The sequence below is a fragment of the Haliotis asinina genome, chromosome 7 (assembly GCF_037392515.1).
Source record: "Haliotis asinina isolate JCU_RB_2024 chromosome 7, JCU_Hal_asi_v2, whole genome shotgun sequence".
NCBI lineage: Eukaryota > Metazoa > Mollusca > Gastropoda > Lepetellida > Haliotidae > Haliotis > Haliotis asinina.
In genome coordinates this window covers 20119315-20142925 of record NC_090286.1, presented here as the reverse complement: position 1 = coordinate 20142925, position 23611 = coordinate 20119315, and the positions used below count along the sequence as shown (strand labels likewise).

Sequence of the window (23611 nt, the reverse complement as noted above, 5' to 3'; positions counted from 1 at the left end):
ATTGTGGAAACATTCCGGCTATGCTGTCCGGGTGCTCTCTTCATGTAAATGAGGGTCTGTGAACAAACATGGGGAAATCTGTGCAGCCAGCTCCCGATCATGGTCGTCTCATAAACACATACTCTTCCCGCCTGCGATTAATCCCCGTGTATGTATGATGGGGCATGGCCACAATATGTATGAATAGACAAGCTCAAACTTTACCAAGAACCCAGACCAGTTTTACACTTCTCCAACAATCTGGGTTCATCTCCCACCAAGTCGACAATACCCAAAGACAACATTGACAGAACTGGGACAGGCATTACAGGTGAAGTTCCATGTGATGAGCATGACAGGGGATTTTATAGGGGCTCTGACCCTCTGAGTAAAAGGGCCAACATCGGAGGATAAGGTTTCATCACTGAGTCAGCCAGTCGCACTCTTGATGACTACTTCACATTACCTCTCTCCCATATACAAGCAATGTGAATAACCCTCCTTCGGCAAGAAATGCTTCATTTCAACAAAATAAAGCAAAAGACACGCATTATAACGAAACTAGCTTGGCATGTTATTCCATATATACAAAGCTGAATAAATAAATAAATAAATAACATCAGTAACTGGTGAAATTAACACATAAAAGACAAATAAATTAAAAACATTGAAATTCCCTTATTTTAAAATTCGGACTAAACATCAGACGCTGATATTTTGTAATGTTGAATGATTTCAATTTAAACATCAGACACTGGTATTTTGCAATGTTGAACGATTTTGTCTACAAATACTTAACAAATATTTACAATTTACCTACATCTATGACACTTTTATCAGATTAGAGGCAGGGGGTTAAGTAAACCTTCAAGCCAGATTTAGATCAGATAAGGAGTGCAAAGAGGAAAACAGATTGGCCAATACATACATACTCAAATATGTCCAGGTATATTGAAATGAAGGAAAATTCTGTTGGTTTATATTCACTCATACTACATTACACACAGTTTAATTATTTCTAGCAGTTATTATTGATGTACAGGAATATTAACAAAATAGGTTGGATGCTGAATATTTATTGGAATGAATATTGATGCTTACAAAAAAGTTGCATGTATGTAAATAGTAAATTAAAATCATAATTGCCTATTGTGATTTTGAAAACTGTCTTGTCTCCACTGGTAGTAAAAACAACATAATGTTGCAATTAGAAATTAACTAAAAAAATATTACTAAGATATAAAATGTTTCACAATTAGTAATGTGTTAAAATTAAACATGAAATTGATTTCTTACATTTGTTTAGTTATTGCTCCTGTGATATATTTGATTATATATTCAATGTAAAATAATTGGCAAGGAAACCATGGCAACATTTTCATAAAGATAAATACACCAAAAAAATAGGGTTAAATGTGTGAGAATTTGATGTCATGACAAATTCCCATTCTAAACATTGTCAGGCATAATCCCATGAACAGCATTTAACACAGGGACGATCATATCTCTCCAGAGGACAATACACATCCCCAGATATCTGTATACTATTTGACTTCAAATATTGATTACAAAACAAGTGAGGCATGCAGTCTTTGTGGAAGTCTGTGTTTTCGTTTTGGTACATGGAACAAAAGCGATCAATATAAAGATAGGGCAAAGAATACTGCTCATCACTTCGATCATTTACAGAAGTCGTGACAAAATTATCAGAATCTTATCAACTGTGTGAAAAGCTGAAATATCCAAACCATTTGATTTCATATCCCGTGAGGTCTTAATTTCAAAACCTGCACATCAGAACAGACTTTTTCATGACAGCATTAAGTAGCGTCCATGTTATTCTAGCAGAAATAGGAATTAAGCTACTCATCTCAATATGCACATTAGAAATATATGCGTGTAACAGAAAATGCATGAACATGGAACATACATAACCAATTACTGAGAACTTACCCACTGAGTCCTTCACTGGTAATCTCCATGTGGGAATATCAGGACTATGTATAGTATGTAGCAGGTTTTTTCCCTTCAAGGAAAGTGACTTCAATGTACAACTGTAGAAGCGCAAGTATTCCAGCTAAAGTGAGAGCTGCATATTGTTCACCAATGCCGAAACTCGTACAACTCAGACGCCCGGGCTCTTACTAGTTTAGTCTTGCACTTGGCAATGGAGACATTACAAGGTGGTGGGGTGGGGGGGGCATACAAGGAAAATAATCTCCATAAGCAGATTTTCTCTGTCAAATTTCCTCCAACTAAGACAATGCAAGGGGAGGGCGATGGTAGTGGAGAGGGGTATTGGTATTCCAACTTGATGCAATCCTACACCCTACCTCAACAGCACTGCCTTTCAAGCTAATTGTGCGGGTAGTCCTTGTGTCATCCTTGCTTTCAGGACCTCTACCATATCCCTTACACTAAACGAGACCTAGATTGCACCAACAAATAAATATGCTACATCAACCTGAAACTTAATCACTTGAGTTGTTTTCAGAAATATTATTAAATGTTACATACCCATCCATAATAAAATAATTTTTCATTTTTTAGATGCAACTTAATATTCAGTAACAACATTTAGAATGATCATTTTTCTTTATTGAATAACTAGGATATCTGGTAGATTTTATTTATGGAAAGTGCATCACTTAGTGCTTCTTTGACTAACTAATTACAATTATATGCAGAGAAGTTAGCTGATATCATTAATAAATCAGAGACAGACAAGCCAGCTTCTGTAGATTGTAGATAGAGTGTCAACAAGTCACAGATCTGCCTGCAGATACAGTCATAACAGAATTTGAGCTTGTGCATATCATAAATAGTAACACATTCATTTGTGTACTGTTGTGTACAGCACAGCAGCAGGCATTGTTCAACATGTATTAAGAACTGCTTTATTCAATATAGGTTTTTCTGCATGATGCCTGAATAGAATAACATGGAATTCCTTCCAACAGTGGCTCTTTACAATTAGAAAATATATACATGTGAACTGTCAAGACTGTGTCTTCAGCACTCTCACTTAACTGTCCAAAAACCCTATTACATTAACCTGTAGACAATGGACATTAATATATAGTACAGGCAGAGACAATGGTGCTAGAACAAAGCTCGATGAACTGCTTAGCTCTTCCATATAACCTGACCACAAACACAGACAAGGGATTGATTTCTGGACTTCAGTTAGCATAACATCCTAGATTGGAATTGCGAACTGCCGAAGGTTGATGAGTGATTTCATATAGAGACTGAGTGACATAGAAATGTACTGTACTGTTGACAAAGCCAGTGTTGGTGCTTTACATGTGTTATGGTACGAGTTCTCCTCACATGGTGACAAACTGTTTATGCCAAAGCTGTGCTTGGTGATAATGTTCTCCTTGTGAAACATTTATGTGTTTCACTTTACATTTACTGAATATAGAACACATCCTGATAGTCACTAGGTAACTCTTCATTATACATGCTGTAAATTACAAGTAAGGTAGTGTGGATGCTGGTTGACAACTTATGTTATTGATACAAGTCAGATTGGCAAACTTCATACAATTCACTTCCTACCCTTTTACACATCACAGAGTGATACAGGACCACCTCATTCTCTTACCTAAATTCATATCCATAGCAATTCTACTGATCAATGGCAGATGTTCACACGTGATTGTATACATCAGATTAAGTCCATGTTTTCTTTCTTTAAATGTTTAAAACCACTCTGTTCCAGCCAACAAAAACAACTACATTTGCTTAAATTCATACGTTTCATGTACATGGCATTTCAGCAAATAGTATTTTATTGAAAACATTGCACAAGAAATATATTGTCCAAGGCTGATTTTGGCACCACAAAATATAACCAAATACCATATGCACTGGGAGCCCCTCAAGATGGGTGTTTGAGACCACTCAACATTTTCCCACATGTACATTATACAGCCATGTGACCTGATGTGACAGAAAGCATGGACCTCGTGAACAAAGTACAACAGACTGGTGTACGAGTATCAGTGTACTAATCCCATGACTGGAGACTGACAGGATTCTATTCCAACCAACTCGGCATCCTCCTCAAATTGTGCCAAATATACATCAAACTAAAATTAAGTCGGGAAATTTGAAGTCACAAATACTGAAATATTAACTACCCTGTAAGAAATTAAGATGTGCAAAGATATCAGAGCAAATATTTCAAAGAATGGACACAAGTAAATGTTTATATCTCTAGTATCAGTTTATCTTCTACGAAATTCCTGAAGTATTACTTGTAAGCAAGGACTGCGTTTTAAATGTCATATATATCATTCCCAAACAAAATTCTCATTTCATCCAGGCAGAGGTATTATCATACAAACACCTGTCTGCGACATACTGTTCCAGACCACTGTCAGTCTAGGTTGTCAAAGACGAAATGGACTAGTCATCAGACCCAACATGTAAAACCTGCACCTAACTACAGGTAGTTTTCATTAGTACTCTCTCTCTCTCTCTCTACAATTTGCAAATGTCAGTTTATAAGTATCTACACTTAAATCAGTCTTTGAAAGCAGTTACATTAATGTTTCCTCTTACAGAGAAAAAAGTTAAGAAATAGTTAACAATGATAATTCTAAGAGAAGCAGCATTATTTTGCTTTTTGGCGAAGTAGGGTAGGCCTGATTGAAGTAGCACTGACACACAGGAGAGATTGGATCACAACAACAGGGAAGCTGTTACACAATGACGTTTCAATTTTTAATCACGCCTGTAGATGAAACAGCTGATATGGTGGTCCTATATAAACCTAATCTATCAGGAGACCCAAGATCATGTTCTAACCTTTATTTAAGGTTCACTTAGGATGCAACCGAACAAATAAAATAATTCCAAGTATGTCTCGCCATAAATAACGTCTAAACAAATGGACAGGGACTTTACCCTGCAACAATTACGTACTATCTTTGGAAGTGACATTCTACTTGAGTTATAGCTTCTTATCATGGTAGAATGAGCCTGAATCCACCAACCATGGGATAGATTTGAAGGTTTCTCCTAGGAACCTACAAAAAATAATTTCCTTCCTCGGTTTGAATGACAACAATTATCAGATGGAAATTTGATAAACTGCTCATCGGCTTCTGCGAAATGAAGTTTAAAACCATTATGATTCTCATCCATGAAACATCCAGATTTTGATAATCAAATTTGTTCCACAATAATTTCATTTCTAGTTGAATTGCATCACTTCTTTACCATTTTTCCTTGCACGCATGGCGAATACGATAAAACACAGCTATTAGCAGTGAGCATCTGACAAAACGTAACTGTATTAATCAATTTATGCTTCACTGACAAAAGTAAATCAAGATAACTAATGTCCTACCATCTGATATGAAGCATTCTCAGGAAAATGCTATGTGCAAGATTACAGCCCAATCAGCATTTACACATCCTCTATTAGTAAATAAATAATATTTATGACAATTTTCTCATCATTATTCAAAAAGTGAACTTTTTAACATGAAAGGCTTGTTGTCTGAAGTGTCAACATAAACAGTGATAACCACAGGCTATTTACAGGGAGCTGGGGCTCTGATGGCTGCTTGCAGGCCGGTCAGGCCTCGCTCACAACACGATGCAGTCCAACAAATGGTGTCAAATGAAACTCCAACATTAATACCACTTCATTTGTTCAACTTCCTCTTCTAATGGAGCAAACTAAAGGGAAACTGATATAATAGCAGAGGAATAACTCCCTGTCATCAAATGTGTTTCATTAAACTCATCCAACAGCTAACTAACTTCTTCACCTCCAGAACTTCCTCCAACAATACAATGTTACCTAGTTAATAACACTTCAGTATTGCACAAACAACAAAAAGGATAAATTCTCTGTATGCCGTTATTTACTACAAAGAAATTATCTTGTGTTTTGAGCAACTCTGAAAACATGTTTACCTTCTTAGATTAATCAGTGGGTGACATTCTTCCTGTGTCATTAACATGTTACAGAAGGGCCTGACCTTAAAATCATCATGATGCTATGATAGAGAACAGACAATTCCCTATTTCATAGAAGTGATGGAAAGTGAAATGCACCATCTCAGAAAGTCATTACTTCAAGAACATACAACAATGATAGTCCTATCTCCTCAATTCCTGAAAAACAAGTAATTACAACCAAGACTGTGAATTGTTAGGTATTTATTGAAGTCATCAATGAAACCATATGGCATGTGTGTAAAATCCTTCCTGCCCTGTCCGTGTACACCTACCTTGCATGGCCCACCACTGGGGGACAGGGATGATAGGCCAACCCCAGTCATCTCCCCTTAATTGTCCTTCCTTCACAACACATGCCACACTTGAGGCCACACAGCTACAGCTGTTCACATCACTGTTTACCAAATTCATTTTCAGACAACACCAAAGTTAATCACTTACAAAATAAGAAAATAATTATGCAGTAGCTATCCATCATGCAGATATGTAGATTTCTTCATATCTCTGGAGAAAGGAAACATTATTATGAGAGAAGCAGGACACTGACCATAACATTAGAAATTAATAGTTGATCAAATGTGAATGTCATCTCAATCACTTCTATCAGAAAAAGGTGACAACCAAAGGCAGTTTTACCAAATATACACTAATCGTAAGGACCATAATGTCTGATACAGTACTGTATGTGACGAAGTACTGTAAAATGGAAAGAACTGTATCAACATCATAAGCCTGTACACTAGCCAAGATGCAGCAGGTCAGATAACCTGCCAGGCCATAAAAACATCAAGTAATACATTATGTCATAGACCTACCACTCATATCATTCGTGTACTATGTCTATCACCTTTCATTTAAGTTATTATCAACAGATTGATAAAGTTCACCCAATGTCACTGACACAATTTTGTCAGTACACCATCTTGGACACACTATTGATGTCAAAAGGTAAACACAAAGACATTTGACCAAACTGTCAAAAAATGCTACACTTGTATTGAAGTTGCTATTTTCACATATGTCTGTCACAGTAACGTATATGTCAAATGACATCACAGCATATTTCACATACTTTGTTTGACTCCTTACGTAATGTTTAATGCAGACATGTGCATGAAAAATGTTCACTGTAAACCAAGCCTGACATATCCCAAAAATTCCTTGTTTTAGACATGTCGTGATTTTCTATTTAGAAATTCAGAAAAATGAGATTTCACCAACATCTTTCATCTAAGTTTGAAATGTTGTATTGGCTCCTGTAATTAAACTGGCTACCTTCTAGTGCATGCTTGAGTTTAACCATCCATGATTTTCTTAGTAGATGGAAACAAACATGCTTTATTAAACATTTTCTCGTTCAACTAATTTGAATGTTACTACAAAATATTCCTGGCATGTTGATGTTCAGAGCTTTTACAACTTTGAAACTGAGGTATTTCTGTGTACCTTTTCACTTTACAGATTTAAAGCCACAATCATCTGGCAGATTTTGTATTTGAATTTGTAAATAATAATCATCACTTTCCGATTACTTATGCAATGTAAACATATTACGTACATAACATTTATGTTCATAAACAGCAATATTAGACCCTTCAAAGGGTATATGACCAATAGATTTTACAAGCTGATAACTTCTTTGGAAAGAGGCCTGGCCTACCACCCAATGTTTCTGAAATATGAGTTGTGGCAGTAATAGCATCAGGGTGGCTGAAGTTAGAGATGCACGGCTTGAGGGATATCATGTAAATTTCTAGAGCTGGAGACAAATGTAGATATACCTACCTCCAAGCCTGTGTCTAGGTCCGGGGAGATGGACCGCTTCACATCTAATTTGTGCGGAGGCTCCATACCAAGAGGGGACGGAACTTGGCCTATGTACACCTCAGTCATACGGGCTGGTCAGTGGACATCAAAATTCTGCAAAAACACGATCAGATGTAGGCATGAGCTTTTTCTTCACAATACATGGCACATCTTAAATATATATTGTAAAGAGATAATTCTAAGATTAGACGACTCAAGACGAAATCACAACATTTGTACCTTTATAGTTCTACTATCACACTGTAAAAAAAAAACAGAAAAAGATTTGTGACACGCTAGCACATGTCTGTCTCACAAATATTTAGCTCCAACAAGGTGTTGGAAGCACACGTAATCATGTAATGTTAGTTCTAAAACCTAATAGCATTACATCCTTAAAATATGAATCACCTGGTCAGTAATATCAGCAATGAAGGATAGAGGAACTTTAGAATAATGAACAATGAACAACCACAATGACTTGTCATTAACAGCATAACAGCTTGAGGACATGATGGTGGGAAGAGTTACTTCCCTTGTCTCATTGAACAATTCACTGAAGATTATTGTTCATGAACACCCACAGATGGGTGCATACAAAGTCACAAGAACAATTCAGTATTAGGATACAGGGAAAAGACAACTTTTCATTTCCATGCAATTTTCGTAAATAAGTGAATATGATTTAACGCCACCTTTAGCAATATTCCAGCAATATCACAGCAGGGGCCACCAGGAATGAGATTCACATTGCACTCATGTAGGGAGTCGAATCCGAGTATTCGGCCTAATGAGCAGTGGCTTTAACCATTGGGTTTTTCCCATATTGTAAACGAAATAGGAGAAAATTTCAATAGGAGACAGGGGAGAAATATTGAAAGTGACAACTTACAAGGCTAAGGTGGGTGATGAGGACACATATGCAGTATCTTTAACAAACCTGCTGAAAATTCATTAAACATTGCATAAATTGCACTTTTACACCAAAAGTTCTATAATGCTTATGTAGGTAGCAACAGTGCAATATGTCACAACAGCATGAACATATTTTTACCCCCAAAACATAACAAACTGAACTGTCAATGTCTAGTTATTGAAATTGAAAATTAAGACCAACAGCATGAATGGGCTACACTATTACCAGAATACATTTGTTGACAGAAGTGTGTGAAGTATACTGAATGATGATTGCCTACAGTCAACTCCAGCTTCCAGACAGCAACACTTCCATGCTGGGATCTCATACAAGAGGTCGGTATTGGACAAGTTTATTCGTATCTCAGCTCAATTTCAAAATGTCGGGAAAGGCAAGAATCTCTGCCAAGATTATTAATTTGTTCTTAAAAGTTCCTTTACATAGCAATTAGTATTTATTGCACAACAAGAACACACCCAACATTTTGAACATGTCTGCATGATTCTGTAATGTTAAAAAAATATCTCTATAGAGAGGTATGTTCAAGCTGACAACCACAAGTCTGCCTGAGAAGGAATCAGGTAATTAATCCCTTACAAGGACCTCTCTAGGATGATCTTAATGAAAGCAGGGGTTACCACCAGATACACTGGTGTTTTTCTGCATTTCTTGACAGAATCAGAAACAATATAAAACAAACAAATCCCAGCTTGACTCTGAATAAAAACAAGTGATTCATAAATAGTTTATTGATTGGAACATGTCATGAGAATACAAACAACAACATATTTTGTTATTTCAGAAGTTACCAAAGAGCTAGAGGAAGCATGGATAGCCTGATTTCTGTGGCATTTCAGGGCAACTAATATTGAATGCACTTCAAATCTACCTAAAATACTCTCTTACTTGTAAATGAAAACAACAACTCAGTCAGGATGAGTCAATCACCTGTTTTGGCGGGGAGAACAGTACTTGCAACAAGGTTGACAAGCTTAACCTATATTACTTCAAGGATACTAGAACTTGTTACAGTCCACTATACTTGATCAAAATATACACAAATTTAACATTTTCATATATTAGGAAATACTTTCAAATTGTAAACAATTTTTCTTTTTTTGCCCTCTTAAATTCAATATGACTGATTGTCATGTGGTCAGTGGAGGGTTTCTGAAAAAATTACAAACAATCCATAATTTTGGTCTAAAGACTGTCAACAAGTCTCAGGTTGTATCCATCCAAACATTCAGGTTTTCATGGAGATCAATGATTGATTGGTGGGGTCTGATTCTGTTTATTGTGATTAAATGTAACATTGCAAACATCATAAAGATCTGTACTTAATTATTATTATTATTTATAAGGACGTAATATACCATTTTCATTTGTACACACTAAATCAAAACACTGCATAGTGAAACCTACTTTTGGGTAACTATTTCCACTGATGTAACACATGAAAACAGTTTCTTCAAGTGTGTCTATTTTTTCTAATTCTATCTAAATTACTCCATCTTGTCAACAAGAAGTCATTAAGACAAAATTAGTATATTAATGTAAGAAAAAGAAGCATTTTTTTATATCAGAATTACTCATAACTGCCTTAATCATACTCATTTACAATCTTACTTGAAAATAACAATATGAGCATTTTTAAACCAAGAAATCAATATTTAATAATTTCCAGCTTGAAATTGAATACATTTCAAAGAACAGTTGTTATGAGAAATAGACACGTGTTTGGCTTTTTTTAATCATGGACACTTAAAATCAAACAATTCATCTAACAGACCCCAAACTGATAATAAAATCTCACAAGCCATTAAACATGTCTTTACTTTCAAGATAATTACACAAGAGTGAGTATTTTTAAACCAAGAGAGTTCCTAATGGCCATTGTGAATGACACCAACACATTCATGAATAGTCACTCAAACACTTGGCAATGAAAAAGGCAACAATATGTGTTTGTCTTCTGGGTCATGTGAAGCATAATTACCAATAATGTGCTCCTACAAATACATTTCATCTAACAGTGCCTTTCAGGGTGTACATATCTTAACAGAAACACACACTCCGGGCCATGTATTTAATACCTCACTGTCCTCTTCACAGTACACTGGTTTAAGACACAGGCAGCACGTTGATGCTATGAAAAGTTACCAGATACACCAGAATTCAACTTTGTCTCATCTTTTGTTTTTGTTTCGTACAACCTATCAGGTCTGTGTACATCTTTTAACTGGCATGTCCTTTCAGATTCACCACCACCCTCTTCTTCACCATGACCTATACACAATTAGTTGTTCTCATAGCCATCACAGCATACAGCTCTCCTGCATGTCATTTTCCCCCTACATTCATGTTCTAGAAACAGAAGATCAGGGAAGTGGAATTGTGTACGTTTGATGCAATCAAGGATATAGAGGTGGTATTCTTTGAATTATTAACCATGATATAGACTGTTTTCATAATCATTACAAATCATCCATCGCAGCATTATATCCTTTCTGTATAGTCAACACTTATCCAATCTTCCTTTTAATGTTTTAAGCTGATTCTATTAAAAAGACAAAACATAATTTCTTACTTATAAATAAGAAAATACTCTGAATCAGTCAAATATATGACCACTGCTTTGAATTCCCTTGTACTTGTTGACCTGAATAGTTAAGACATCTTCACTTATTTCTTAAACATGAGGTCACTTCTGATGTGAAGTGATGTGTACATCCAGTTTTGACATTACTTCCAATATTATTTCATCATTATAGTTTTTATTGTGTCAGTTTCTGTGTTTACAGTTTGTGATGTCACTTCCGGTGACCTTGCATCGTTGGGACACGATTCATGTATTTGTGATGCCATCTATGTCAATGACATCATTTCTGGTCTCCCTAACATCCAGGTGTGATGTCGTCCCCATTTCTTTTCCACAGGAAGAAAGCTATAGCTTCTTGACACTACAAATAGACCCAGGAAACAAGTACCTTCTCAGTCTGAATCCACAAAATGAATTGAAAATAAATAGAAACATTGAAAAGTGCTGTGTGATCATCAGATGTAAAAGGTGTTTCCTGCATCAGCAATGCAGAACCATAGCAGATGGATGATGTTTTACAGCATGAATAGGATAAAGGAGTTGATCAGAATGGTCAACAAGTGGCAATACAAGAGGAAAGTATAGTTTAGTACCTGTACTTGTGCCTGTAATGGAATTCCACTTCAGATTGTTAGTACATGATGAATGATCTAATGAAAGTACAGTAACTCTAAAACTCTGGCAACTGTAACCATTGTGAGTAGGTTGGCTACCTTTCGTGATTTCTGAGGCAAGGTGCTACAGCAGGGGATTCTCCAGTTGGAGAATTCTCCATTTATCGCAATGGTTGTCATAGAAAGGCAAATAGAGGGGCAAGGAGTTCTCCCTTGACTTACACAGCTGAAATCAGATGATCCTAGTGAAGGTAGATGTAAGTGTATTCTGAGGATCATGTTTTGGACATACATTGTGCTTCCAAGGGGAGGTATATCAACGAACAAGTGAGCCATGATCATCATGAAAGCCTTAGACAATCCTTTAGGGCACATAAGAGTCCTCTGTGGTGTGGGAGTGATATGTATATGATGTCTTGGTCTGGTACATCATGGGCCAGAAAGTCCAGGTATATAAGCTGTGTTAGGGAGATTATATACAGCATGGATCTTTGTCTTTGTCCTCTGAAAGGGTATCATCCAAGTACCTCTTGAAGACTAGTTGTAGATAGCCAATTGGTGGGAGTCATTATCCTGTTGAAGAGTGTAGATGCTGATAAGATTCCAAACGGTAACACTCTAAACTTGTAGCTGATACCTAATGCAGATATTTCCTTGGTGACTGATGAATGGGGACATGGAGATATGTACTAATCTAAATCAAGGCTGATGTCAAATCTCTTGTCCAAAACATAAAATTTAAGAGGAAATACTAAAAAGAATTTCTAGACGACATTGAGATTGATGATCATACTCATGTCTGTGGAGTTCTTTGATAAAAAAAAGCCCAGGCAGTGAAAACTCTGCTGTCTTAGATACCCAAGTCTCCAAATGGCATACTTGCCAACTGCAAGGTTGGCTGCATCCAATTTGAGACCCTCTAGAAAGAATCAATGGCCAGTGTTGGGTGAACTTGGAAGAGCAGATTGTGCCCGTGAGAAATGACAGTTAAGACAAGCAGTCGTCAGTAAGGTGACATAATCTCCCACCAAAAAATTATCAAATCAAAGCTTCAAAAGAAAGAAGTGAAGGTTGTAGTTTAATATGAAGATATGTCAACAAAAAACGACCAGTCAACAATCTCTTGATATCTTGCTCTCTAGTTGTTCAAAGACAAATATTTTCTAGGCCTTGATATGAATGTTGTGGTGTATGAAATATGCAAAAAAAGTAATGAAGAAATGGCTTAGCCAAAAACATTCAAGAGAAGTCTTGAAAGAAATTCCACTGAACTGTTTTTGAGATATCTGACAATCTTAACATGCAGGTTGTTAAAGTCCTCTTGTGGCCTTGTGAATGAATGTCAAGGTCAACAAACATGACTGGGATACTGTGATGAACCCTGGTACCAATTATGAAAAGAATCTAGTCAACAGTTGTTCAAATATTCAAATTCACATTGATGGATGGAGGGAGCCTATTAATACTATACAACCCCACACCCAACCCAATGGCTTTGTGGGCAGAGGATCATTAAGTGGTCAGATGGCAAACATCCTAACACTGGACATGGAGTTTATTTGAAGATGAAGGTGTTGACTCCAGAATCATTTTGACTTCTGATCTTGGGTCCTGGAAGCATACTGATGGTGTCCAAAAGGTTTTGAAGCAGTCAGGATGATCAGTACATGGTGGCTCCAGATGGATGAATTCCGAATTCCTACAAATTGATACAAGCTTGGATGTCAGTGGAGTGTCCTCTAGCTGTGTTGAAATCCTTACAACTGGGCAGGCAATGAGATCTTAGTGTCAGTGGCATCAATACTAGCTTCACATACTTATCATCAAGCACAAAGGTCTAATACAATCTAAGTCGGGGTGCTCAAAGAAGCCAATCATCATTCCTGAGGACACTCATATTTCTTGAGGAATCAACACTGACAATGCACATCTATGGTACCATGCAATGATGGGGACAGATGGAACCCTGGTAGTGTTTTGCATTTCTCCTGGAGGTTGTCCAGAGGTCATAAAAACGTGGAGGTGAAAGTAGCAGAAGGGTGTTGCCCATCAGGGATCTGACCCCATGTGGTAACAATAACTAGACTGCACTTTTACCTTCTTCACTAATGACCAGCAAACACGAATCATGCAGCCATATTGTTTACCTCAGAGATGTTGCTTCACCACAGGAATTGCTTTCATCATGGTGATAAGCTGAACAGTTTTTCCAATAAGATGTGTTCCTACTGAAGGGATGATGGATTGAACCAAAATTTGCTTTCCTTGTCCACTAATGAACACTTGTCCACATTGTGATATGAAGATATGTTGTCTGAGGTGCATCCAAAGTGCTTCTTAGAAGTTCTTCTTCATGCTCTTGGACATCATCAATGGGCCTGCATCAATGAAGCTCTCTCCATTATTTCATATCACTTCATGTGAGAGGACTAGGTGTTAGCTTTAATGCCACATTGAACAGCTTTCCATATATATCAGACCCTGTCAGCTTGATGCCTGAAAAGCCTCAATATGTACAAGCCTCAAACATCTACCACACTGGCGTAACACAGAAGCTGACACAAGACCTGAAAACACTGAATGGGATTTGAACCCACAATTGAGATTTGGTATGTTCAAGGGATGCAACTCTGTACAGTAAACTGCAGCATCTTTGACATACATGCCACAATATGTGGCAAAAGTCAATCAAGATTATGGTGCTGACAAACCATTAATCACAATCAGGTGTATCTGGGCTGAGAAACTATACTAGTGTAGGCATTCATCTGTCCCTACTTAAAATCAATCAAAATAGTGTTAGATCAGGTCTTCAGGTCACAGACAGCAACTGCTGCCAGACATCAATTAGCGTATAGAACGTCAATGGAAACGGGCACAGAGGGAAGATTACTGAGGTGCAAATTTCATCCATGCACAGGTTGCAGCTGTGGTGGTAGTCCACTCATCTGGTTATCTGGACGATGCCGTATCCAGGCAGATGATGTATGAAGATCCATCTGTGACAATATGGTTCATCATACGTATGGCAACATGACGGTCCCATGAAATACTACTGAATTAACACAGACAACCTTAGGACATTACAAGAACTACAAAGTAAAAATACAACTTGAATGTATGCTACACACTGGCAAAAATACTGAGTTACTTGTTACATATACAGAAAGAAGTGACATCTTCCAGCTTTGCACATGCACATCACTGGCAGCAAATAGAATTCTTCAGTTTTGGCATAGTGGTAACAGAAGAAATACAGAATTTATTGTGATATATGGAGGTAGGGTCTTCAAAGGAATTAGAGCATTTATAGTCATCTGCAACTATTTATACATCACATCAGTATATCAAATGAATTAGAGCATTTATAGTGATGTGCAACTATGTGTACATCACATCAGTATAACAAAGGAATTAGAGCATTTATAGTGATGTGCAACTATTTATGTATCATATCAGTATAAGAAAGGAATTAGAGTATTTATAGTGATGTGCAACTATTTATGTATCATATCAGTATAAGAAAGGAATTAGAGCATTTATAGTGATGTGCAACTATTTATGCATCACATCAGTATATCAAAAGAATTAGAGCATTTATAGTCATCTGCAACTATTTATACATCACATCAGTATATCAAATGAATTAGAGCATTTATAGTGATGTGCAACTATTTATGCATCACATCAGTATATCAAATGAATTAGAGCATTTATAGTGATGTGGAACTATGTATATATCACATTAGTATAACAAAGGAATAAAAGCACTTATGGCTTATGTGAAACTATATGTGCACCACATTATATTAAGTGAGTGAGTGAGTGAGCGAGTTTAGTTTTACGCCACACTCAGCAATATTCCAGCAATATGGCGGCCGTCTGTAAATAATCGAGTCTGGACTAAATAATCGAGTCTGGAAAAGACAATCCAGTGATCAACAATATGAGCATCGATCTGCGCAACTGGGAACCGATGACATGTGTCTACCAAGTCTACGAGCCTGACCATCCGATCCCGTTAGTCGCCTCTCACGACAAGCATAGTCGCCTTTTATGGCAAGCATGGGTTGCTGAAGGCCTATCCTACCCCGGGACCTTCACGGGTCTCAGTATATTATATGTGATGTGAAACTATATGTACATCACATCAGTATATTAAAGGAAATAGAGCATTTATAGTGATGTGGAACCATGTGTAAATCACATCAGTATAACAAAGGAATGAGAGCATTTATTGCTTATGTGAAACAGCAAATGACAATGTCTGGAAAAACAGTGTTACCCCAATAGTGTAGGGATACAATCAAAGGTTCTGGTGAGTTGGTTTTCAAATTGAGACCTTATATGCTGATTATATGATCAGAAATTATAAGACTGACCAATCAGAAGTCGTGTTACATACTAAGCTGAATTAGAATCTCCCATGTATTTACCTTGTAAAGATGTGATGATTAAACATAAGACTAAGAGGACCCTTTGGTCACACATGTCCCAACACAAAAACTACAGATATTTGGGCTGCTGAAGAAAATGCCTTTATCAGTTTGGGCGTTACACGTGTAAAGTTTTTTTCTTCAGGGACAGTTTCCTGGTTTCATTTCTGCTTGTAGTAACAGTTGACCTGAACTTCAAGTTCTCAGTGAACTGACAGTGGAAGTACCACGACAGCAAAGACCATTCCTCATATCATTTTCAGACAAAATTCATACACAAAAAAGTTTGTATAAGCAGACAACAATGTCAAGCAGACAAAGAAACCTAAGCATTTGACTGAATGAGCTCCTGTCAAGCTACATAGTTCAAGCAAAAGTCAGTGAATAAGTTTAGTCTTATGCTGCACCCAGCAGTATTCTGGACCAGATAATCTAGTGACTAACAGTATGAGCGTCAATCTGTGCAAATGACGTGTCAATCAAGCCTGACCACCCGATTGCATTAGTCTCTTACGACAAGCATAATCGCCTTTTATGGTAAGCATGCATTGCTGAAGGCCTATTTTACCCTGGACCATCACAGGTCTCGCACAAACGTGAATGCCAGATGGACCACTGGGATTACTTAGGATCTGCAGCAACATGTGACATACTCAAAAGCTGCTCTGAAGCCTTGAACATGTTCATTTGCTTCTTTCAAATGATGTCTTACGGACATACTCGACAGCCTGAGACTGCTCTGAAGCCTTGAACATCTTCATTTGATTTTTACAAACAATGACTTACAGACAATAGAAAAAAAGGAATGGACAGACTGTACTACTAACCAACAAGCAAAAGAAACACTAATCTAGCCCTCTGTCAAGTTTTTAAATAGAACACATAAACATGACTGCTTACTTTTATGAGATATATTTTTTCTTTTTTTAAATTGCGTTTCTTCTGGTGTTCAGTATATAACATAACTTGTGTCTGAATTTCCTCTGATAATGTTACAGACTGAATATAACATACATTACATGAGGCACATCCCTACAACTGTATGCAGCTTATTTCCAGTATTCAATACAGAGAGGTATATGCTGGGGATTATTGGTACTCTCACAAAGGACACTTTACTTTTGTTGACTGTTCTACAGGTAAGCATCATGGCTTGATGAAGTGATATATGACAAGAGAATCAACATGGTAAAAGATGATTTCAGTCTGAAACAAGAACCATGAATCATTTGCTGTAAAACATCATTATCAAATATCAACGCATGACTGAGCAATCAGCTTTGAGGAATCTTTCTCAGAAATGACATAGCTCAAGCATGCAATTAACCCTTTTCAACAAAAAATTCAATTTTCTGCATCTAAAATTAATAAGATTCTTTGCATATGAAACGTGTACAAACATCACAATTTATGTAAGTCTGTATTGAAGAACTTGTGTTTTACATTTACTAAAACTTTAACTCATTATTTTTCCCTTCTACTTTCTCATAAAGTGTGAGAGTACTAAGGGTTAAAGCAGTCAGTATCTCTCCAGGAGTTTTATGATGCATGTAAGTATGAGTGTGAGACAAGACTGCTGTTTTATGACTCAAGTAGTTATAAAATGTGCTAAGACACTGGAGCAACTATTAGCCAAGATAAATGGCAGTAAACCTTTGCTTAACAAAACTATCAATCAGTGAACACTGTGATAACATAACCTTTAGGTATTGCTGCGGCTCACACTATCTCACATTTGCATTCTATGAAAACAGTGACCAACTTTGACTTCATGAAAACAGGAGTCACAGTAATGCAGCCAAGAATGTCAGCTTCACACAACACTGGGTTTTTTCCTCCAAGTCTCACGGCAAGCAAATACATAGTGACCTACTGAATTTCTAAATCATGTGACCTATTTCTTTCAGAGTCAATAAAGACACAACGTTAGACAAATGTTAAGAGTTCATGAAGCCTTCTTCAAAGACATTTGTGCTGCATTTGAAAAGTCAGTTTTCTAATCAGAGAAATCTTAATGGTTGGTAAGTCACTAGTGCAGTGTGGAAGACGCTTACATTCAACAGATGGAAGCTTTCACATTGGCTGCAAGCCCCAGCCAACAGTTGCTGCTCCATACAACATCAACAAATGAAAACATTTAGCCTGCTTCATGTAAACAACTTTCAGATTCATCTGTTTACAAATGGGCCATCCATCAAGTTATCTCATCAGTGGTATAGTCGCTGTATTCAGGATAGGAATGTTTTTTCTCCAGGCAAGTTCTGCCCTTGGTGGAATCAAACAACTTTCTAGAATGTACATGCACATGTGGGAAATGTTCAGAGATATAGCATTATATCACTTGGCAGTTATCATTTGGCAACTACACACACTTGAAATTAGTAACTAACAACCACAAAAATAAGCACATGCCCTTAATAATAGGACATGCATTCCAATGTTATTAGGATGCCTCTTTTGTGTAAAATGATTTTATCCACAACTGCATGCCATAAATATTCACCAATAAATTTCACTTTGATTTTTGGAACCAGATACAAGGTGAATCATTTTCCATCACAGTGACCAGGAAAATAAGACATGCAGGACAGATCAGTTTCTGTTAGTAAACTCTCCTGCTTCATCCTGTGGGTGGCCATCTACACAGGAGAATACACCAGTCCCCCTGGATATGCAAGTCAATAAGGCAACAGAAGCATGACACCCCATCACAAACTCACATAATGTTTTCATGATTTACATTCAAATATATCCACCAATGACTCACTTCTTTCATTAATGAAAGCAAAACTATGTGGTACATTTGACAAAGTTTCCAGTTAGTCCCATTCTGACTAAACTCACAAACAGGATGGAACTCAGGTTCCATGAGTAATCCTTCATCCCTCTAAAATATATCCTTCTAACTGAATATTTACTTTTACTACATACATGTTTTTCATAATGTAAGAGTGGTTGTTTTTCATATTTTACTGTCCAACAGTGATCAAGTAAGACCAATCACAGATACTCAAGCTACAAGTGTGCATCAATCTCCTGTTTGTTACAATATTATGTCCCACATAACTAGCCACTTGACACATTGATTTGCATAGGTAATACTGCCTGTAGTGCTGCTGAGCTGGCTTGCATTAAGACTAGGCTCCTCCTAGTGCAGGGATGGAGCTGGTTTATATAAGTAGGCTCTGGTGCATGGGTGGAGCTGGCCTACATTAGTAGGCTCCTCCTGATGTAGGGATGGAGCTGGTGTACATTAGTAGGCTCCTCCTGGTGCAGGAATGGAGCTGGTCTACATTAGTAGACTCCTCCTGGTGCAGGGATGGAGCTGGTCTACATAAGCAGAATCCTCCTGATGCAGGGATGGAGCTAGTCTACATTAGTAGACTCCTTCTGGTGCAGGGATGGAGCTAGTCTACATTAGTAGAATCCTCCTGGTGCAGGGATGGAGCTGGTTTACATTAGTAGGCTCCTCCTGGTGCAGGTAGGGAGCTGTTTTACATTAGTAGAATCCTCCTGGTGCAGGGATGGAGCTGGTTTACATTAGTAGGCTCCTCCTGGTGCAGGGATGGGGCTAGTCTACATTAGTAGAATCCTCCTGGTGCAGGGATGGAGCTGGTTTACATTAGTAGGCTCCTCCTGGTGCAGGTAGGGAGCTGTTTTGCATTAGTAGAATCCTCCTGGTGCAGGGATGGAGCTGGTTTACATTAGTAGAATCCTCCTGGTGCAGGGATGGAGCTAGTCTACATTAGTAGAATCCTCCTGGTGCATTGATGGGGGTTGGTCTATATTAGTAGGCTCTTCCTGGTGCAAGGGTGGGGCTGGTCTATATTAGTGGGTTTCTCCTGGTGCATGGAGCTGGTCTGCACTAGGAGTAGGCTCCTCCTGGTGCAGGTATAGAACTGACTTACATTAGTAGGCTCTTCCTGGTGAAGGTATGGAACTGAACTGAACTGAACTAGGTTCCTTCCAGTGGAGGGATGGAGCTGGTGTACACTAGCAGGCTCCTTAAGGTGCAGGGATGGTGCTGGTCTACATTATTCAGCTCTAGCCTCACCTTAATCATTCTGCTGGTTAGATATAGTGGCATTGGCAACAATTTTGTGGGTTGAATATTGTTGATCACATTGTTGACATTCATGGCGCTGATACATTTCAAATACAAGCATCTGATGGAAATGAGTGATGGCATATATGAATGAATGAATGAATGAATGAATGAATGAATGAATGAATGATAATCAACCAAAGAAGATTAGTTCCTTATTTCATGTCAAACTTGGCTCAATGGGTGATGGGAACCTAAAGAGGATCAGCTTCTTGATTCACGTCAAACTTGGCACAGTGGAGGTGATGGGAATTTGAAGAAGATTAGCATCTTGATTCATGTCAAACTTGGCACAGTGGAAGTGAAGGAAGCCTATAGAGGATCAGCTCCTTGATTCACATCAAACTTGGCACAGTGGAGGTGATGGGAACCTAAAGATGATCAGTCCGCAACGTAATGTGTACGCGAGCCAGCCTATCGTCTCTTGTTCGCGAGACAGTGTGCTCCACGGTACTAACTGAAGCGCTTCCCCTAATTAATTCTATCACCATGGAACCACCACGATTGGGTGCAAACACGATGCAGGGTAATTAAAGCGTCCCGTAAAATCCCCAAGGGTGGTGGGGTACTTGACATACTAGAATGAACAGGTTTTTCAATCTCGGATGCCACGCTTTTGTCATTTGCACTCATTTCGTCATAGATTACAACTGGCAGAATACAAGTTGTTTGTCCGACAAAATGTTTACAATCATCCTAGGTTGATGCATACTGGGCCTCTCTATTTTTCGATTTTTTTTGGCACGTGAAAACATCAGGACAGTAGAAATACCACACCCAGGGTTAGCTGTTTACATATGCCAATTACACAAGAATCAATTCATCGCTCAAGAGAAGGTGATTTATTTCATCTGAGTGTATTACTGGTGAAAATGTTAACGTACTGATCTTGCAGAAAGTTACGGAATATTGTGAAACTAATACAACCCCTACCGCAACTTGCACGAATAATAACTTAGCCAACTTCGTCAAAACTAATACTGTGAAATCTATTTAGTCATTTGCATATTTTCCTGAAGTAATGTACGTCCATTGCGTAACTTCACACAGCACACTGAAAAAAAAAAGAGAACTCAGTGTCAGCCTTAGCTGACATCTCGTGCTAATCAAAATCAGCATTAAATTAGAATGCTTGCTTCGATATTTCATTGCAGCTCATGGTGTTGACATGTCGATATTGTATCTTCCAGTATATATATCAGTTAATGCGCGAATTAGCCGTGAATGCTGTTTTACAGAGTATACAGTCCCTATAAGTGTGTGCGACTGTTTCAGCCAATCAAATGAAGCGTGAACCCGTCGTATGTGAGGTGTTATCGGAAGTGAGCATGCAGTTTCATCGGTATACACGCTGATTTTATAAACACATCTCAAAAATGTTTTTGATAAATGAATTTTAAGTTATGATGCATATCTTTCTGAATATCTCCACAGGTATAAATCTGCAATACTTCATCAGTAGAGGACATAACATGTACGTGTACAAGCCACTGCCTGAGAGGTTGTCACTCATACGCATGACTGCCTGATCACAGAAAGAGAAATTCTGCATGTCACACATAAACACGTCTAAAATTGGTATTTGTGAAAATAATTAAACAAAATTTGCTACAGTCATTGACAGATGGTCAAGTTATTGGATGACATGAATGAAAACATAAAAAGAGGAAATTAAATTGTCAAAAAATGACAAAAATGAGGAAAATTTGAGCAAAAATTGACCATATTCAACAGCGAATTTCAATTATGTGCATAATTTTCAGAAACTTACATTTAGTATTTTCTGAAAGCTCATTCATCGTAGATTCATAATATATATGCAGCTTTCGATGCACATAAACGCGCACCGGTTTGTTATTGTGTTGAAACATGTTTACTTTCTTCGAAACTGCGCGAACCGTCTCACGTAGAAGTGACTGGGTTAGCGTGAAATTAATGGGGGGTAACTGATGCCTGACTGAATTGCTGTCCAAACATCCGTATTGCGACCTGGACTGTGTGAAGCATACATAATGTACATGACGATATTTCTTGCGTTACATCAAAGAGGATATAATAAATTTGAACAATATCCCGAATAACATTTTTTCATCCGGACTACTCTTTTGTTGGAAGTATAATCATTGGAAAACACGACCAAAAGTGGGGGTCACTTCTACCGATTTAAAAAACAGTTTTACATTTTATGTTTGCTGCAATACCAGTATGTTTCAGATTTTTGACAATGATTTTCACCAATGTGCACGCCTCATATAAATATGATTTTTATATTTTCGCATAAGTACTTGTTCGTGTACACGAATGCACATAGGTGTACAATTGAGATGAAACACAACTACTTTCCATCCACTGCTCGTCACAGACACAAAACACCCTCACAATATCGTTACACGTATGAGAGATGCTTCTCAGAAGCACAAACAAAAGTAGTCAGCTTTTGACAACAATTTTCACCTATGTGCACACTTCACACAAACATGATCTTTATATTTTCTGAAAGCTTATTCCATGCACATATACCTCGCATAAGTACTTGTCCATGTACACGAACGCACATATGTCTGCCATCGTGCTGAAATACATCTACTTTCCTCCTACTGGCCAGACACACAAACCGCCCTCACAACATCAATAGACATACGTCAGGGAAAAGTAGCCAGTTTTGACGACAATTTTCACCAATGTGCACATTTCAAACAAATATGATCTTTATCTTTTCTGAGAGCTTATTCCATGCAGATTTACCTCGTATAAGTACTTGTTTGTGTACATGAATGCACATAGGTGTACAATCGAGATGAAACACATCTACTTTCCACCCACCGTTCGTCACAGACACAAAACGCCTTCACAGCATCGTTACACACACGAGAGAGGCTTCTCAGAAGCACAAACAAAAGTAGTCAGCTTTTGACAACAATTTTCACCTATGTGCACATTTCACACAAACATGATCTTTATATTTTCTGAAAGCTTATTCCATGCAGATATACCTTGCATAAGTACTTGTCCATGTACACGAACGCACATATGTCTGCCATCGTGCTGAAATACATCTACTTTCCTCCTACTGGCCACAGACACACAAACCGCCCTCACAACATCAATAGACATACGTCAGGGAAAAGTAGCCAGTTTTGACGACAATTTTCACCAATGTGCACATTTCAA

General features: G+C 37.7%; 1 protein-coding gene across 11 annotated transcripts in view; it reads right to left on the bottom strand.

Moving 5' to 3' along the window:
- The window catches only part of LOC137290304 (eyes absent homolog 1-like), a 149191-nt gene that overhangs the window by 91150 nt on the left and 34430 nt on the right, over positions 1-23611 (bottom strand). For all 11 annotated transcript variants that reach the window (XM_067821120.1, XM_067821112.1, XM_067821122.1 and 8 more), the window contains exon 2: positions 7747-7881. In XM_067821120.1, the coding sequence (XP_067677221.1) occupies positions 7747-7854 (108 nt within the window). In that variant the 5' untranslated portion in view covers positions 7855-7881. The remainder of the gene's footprint in view (positions 1-7746; positions 7882-23611) is intronic.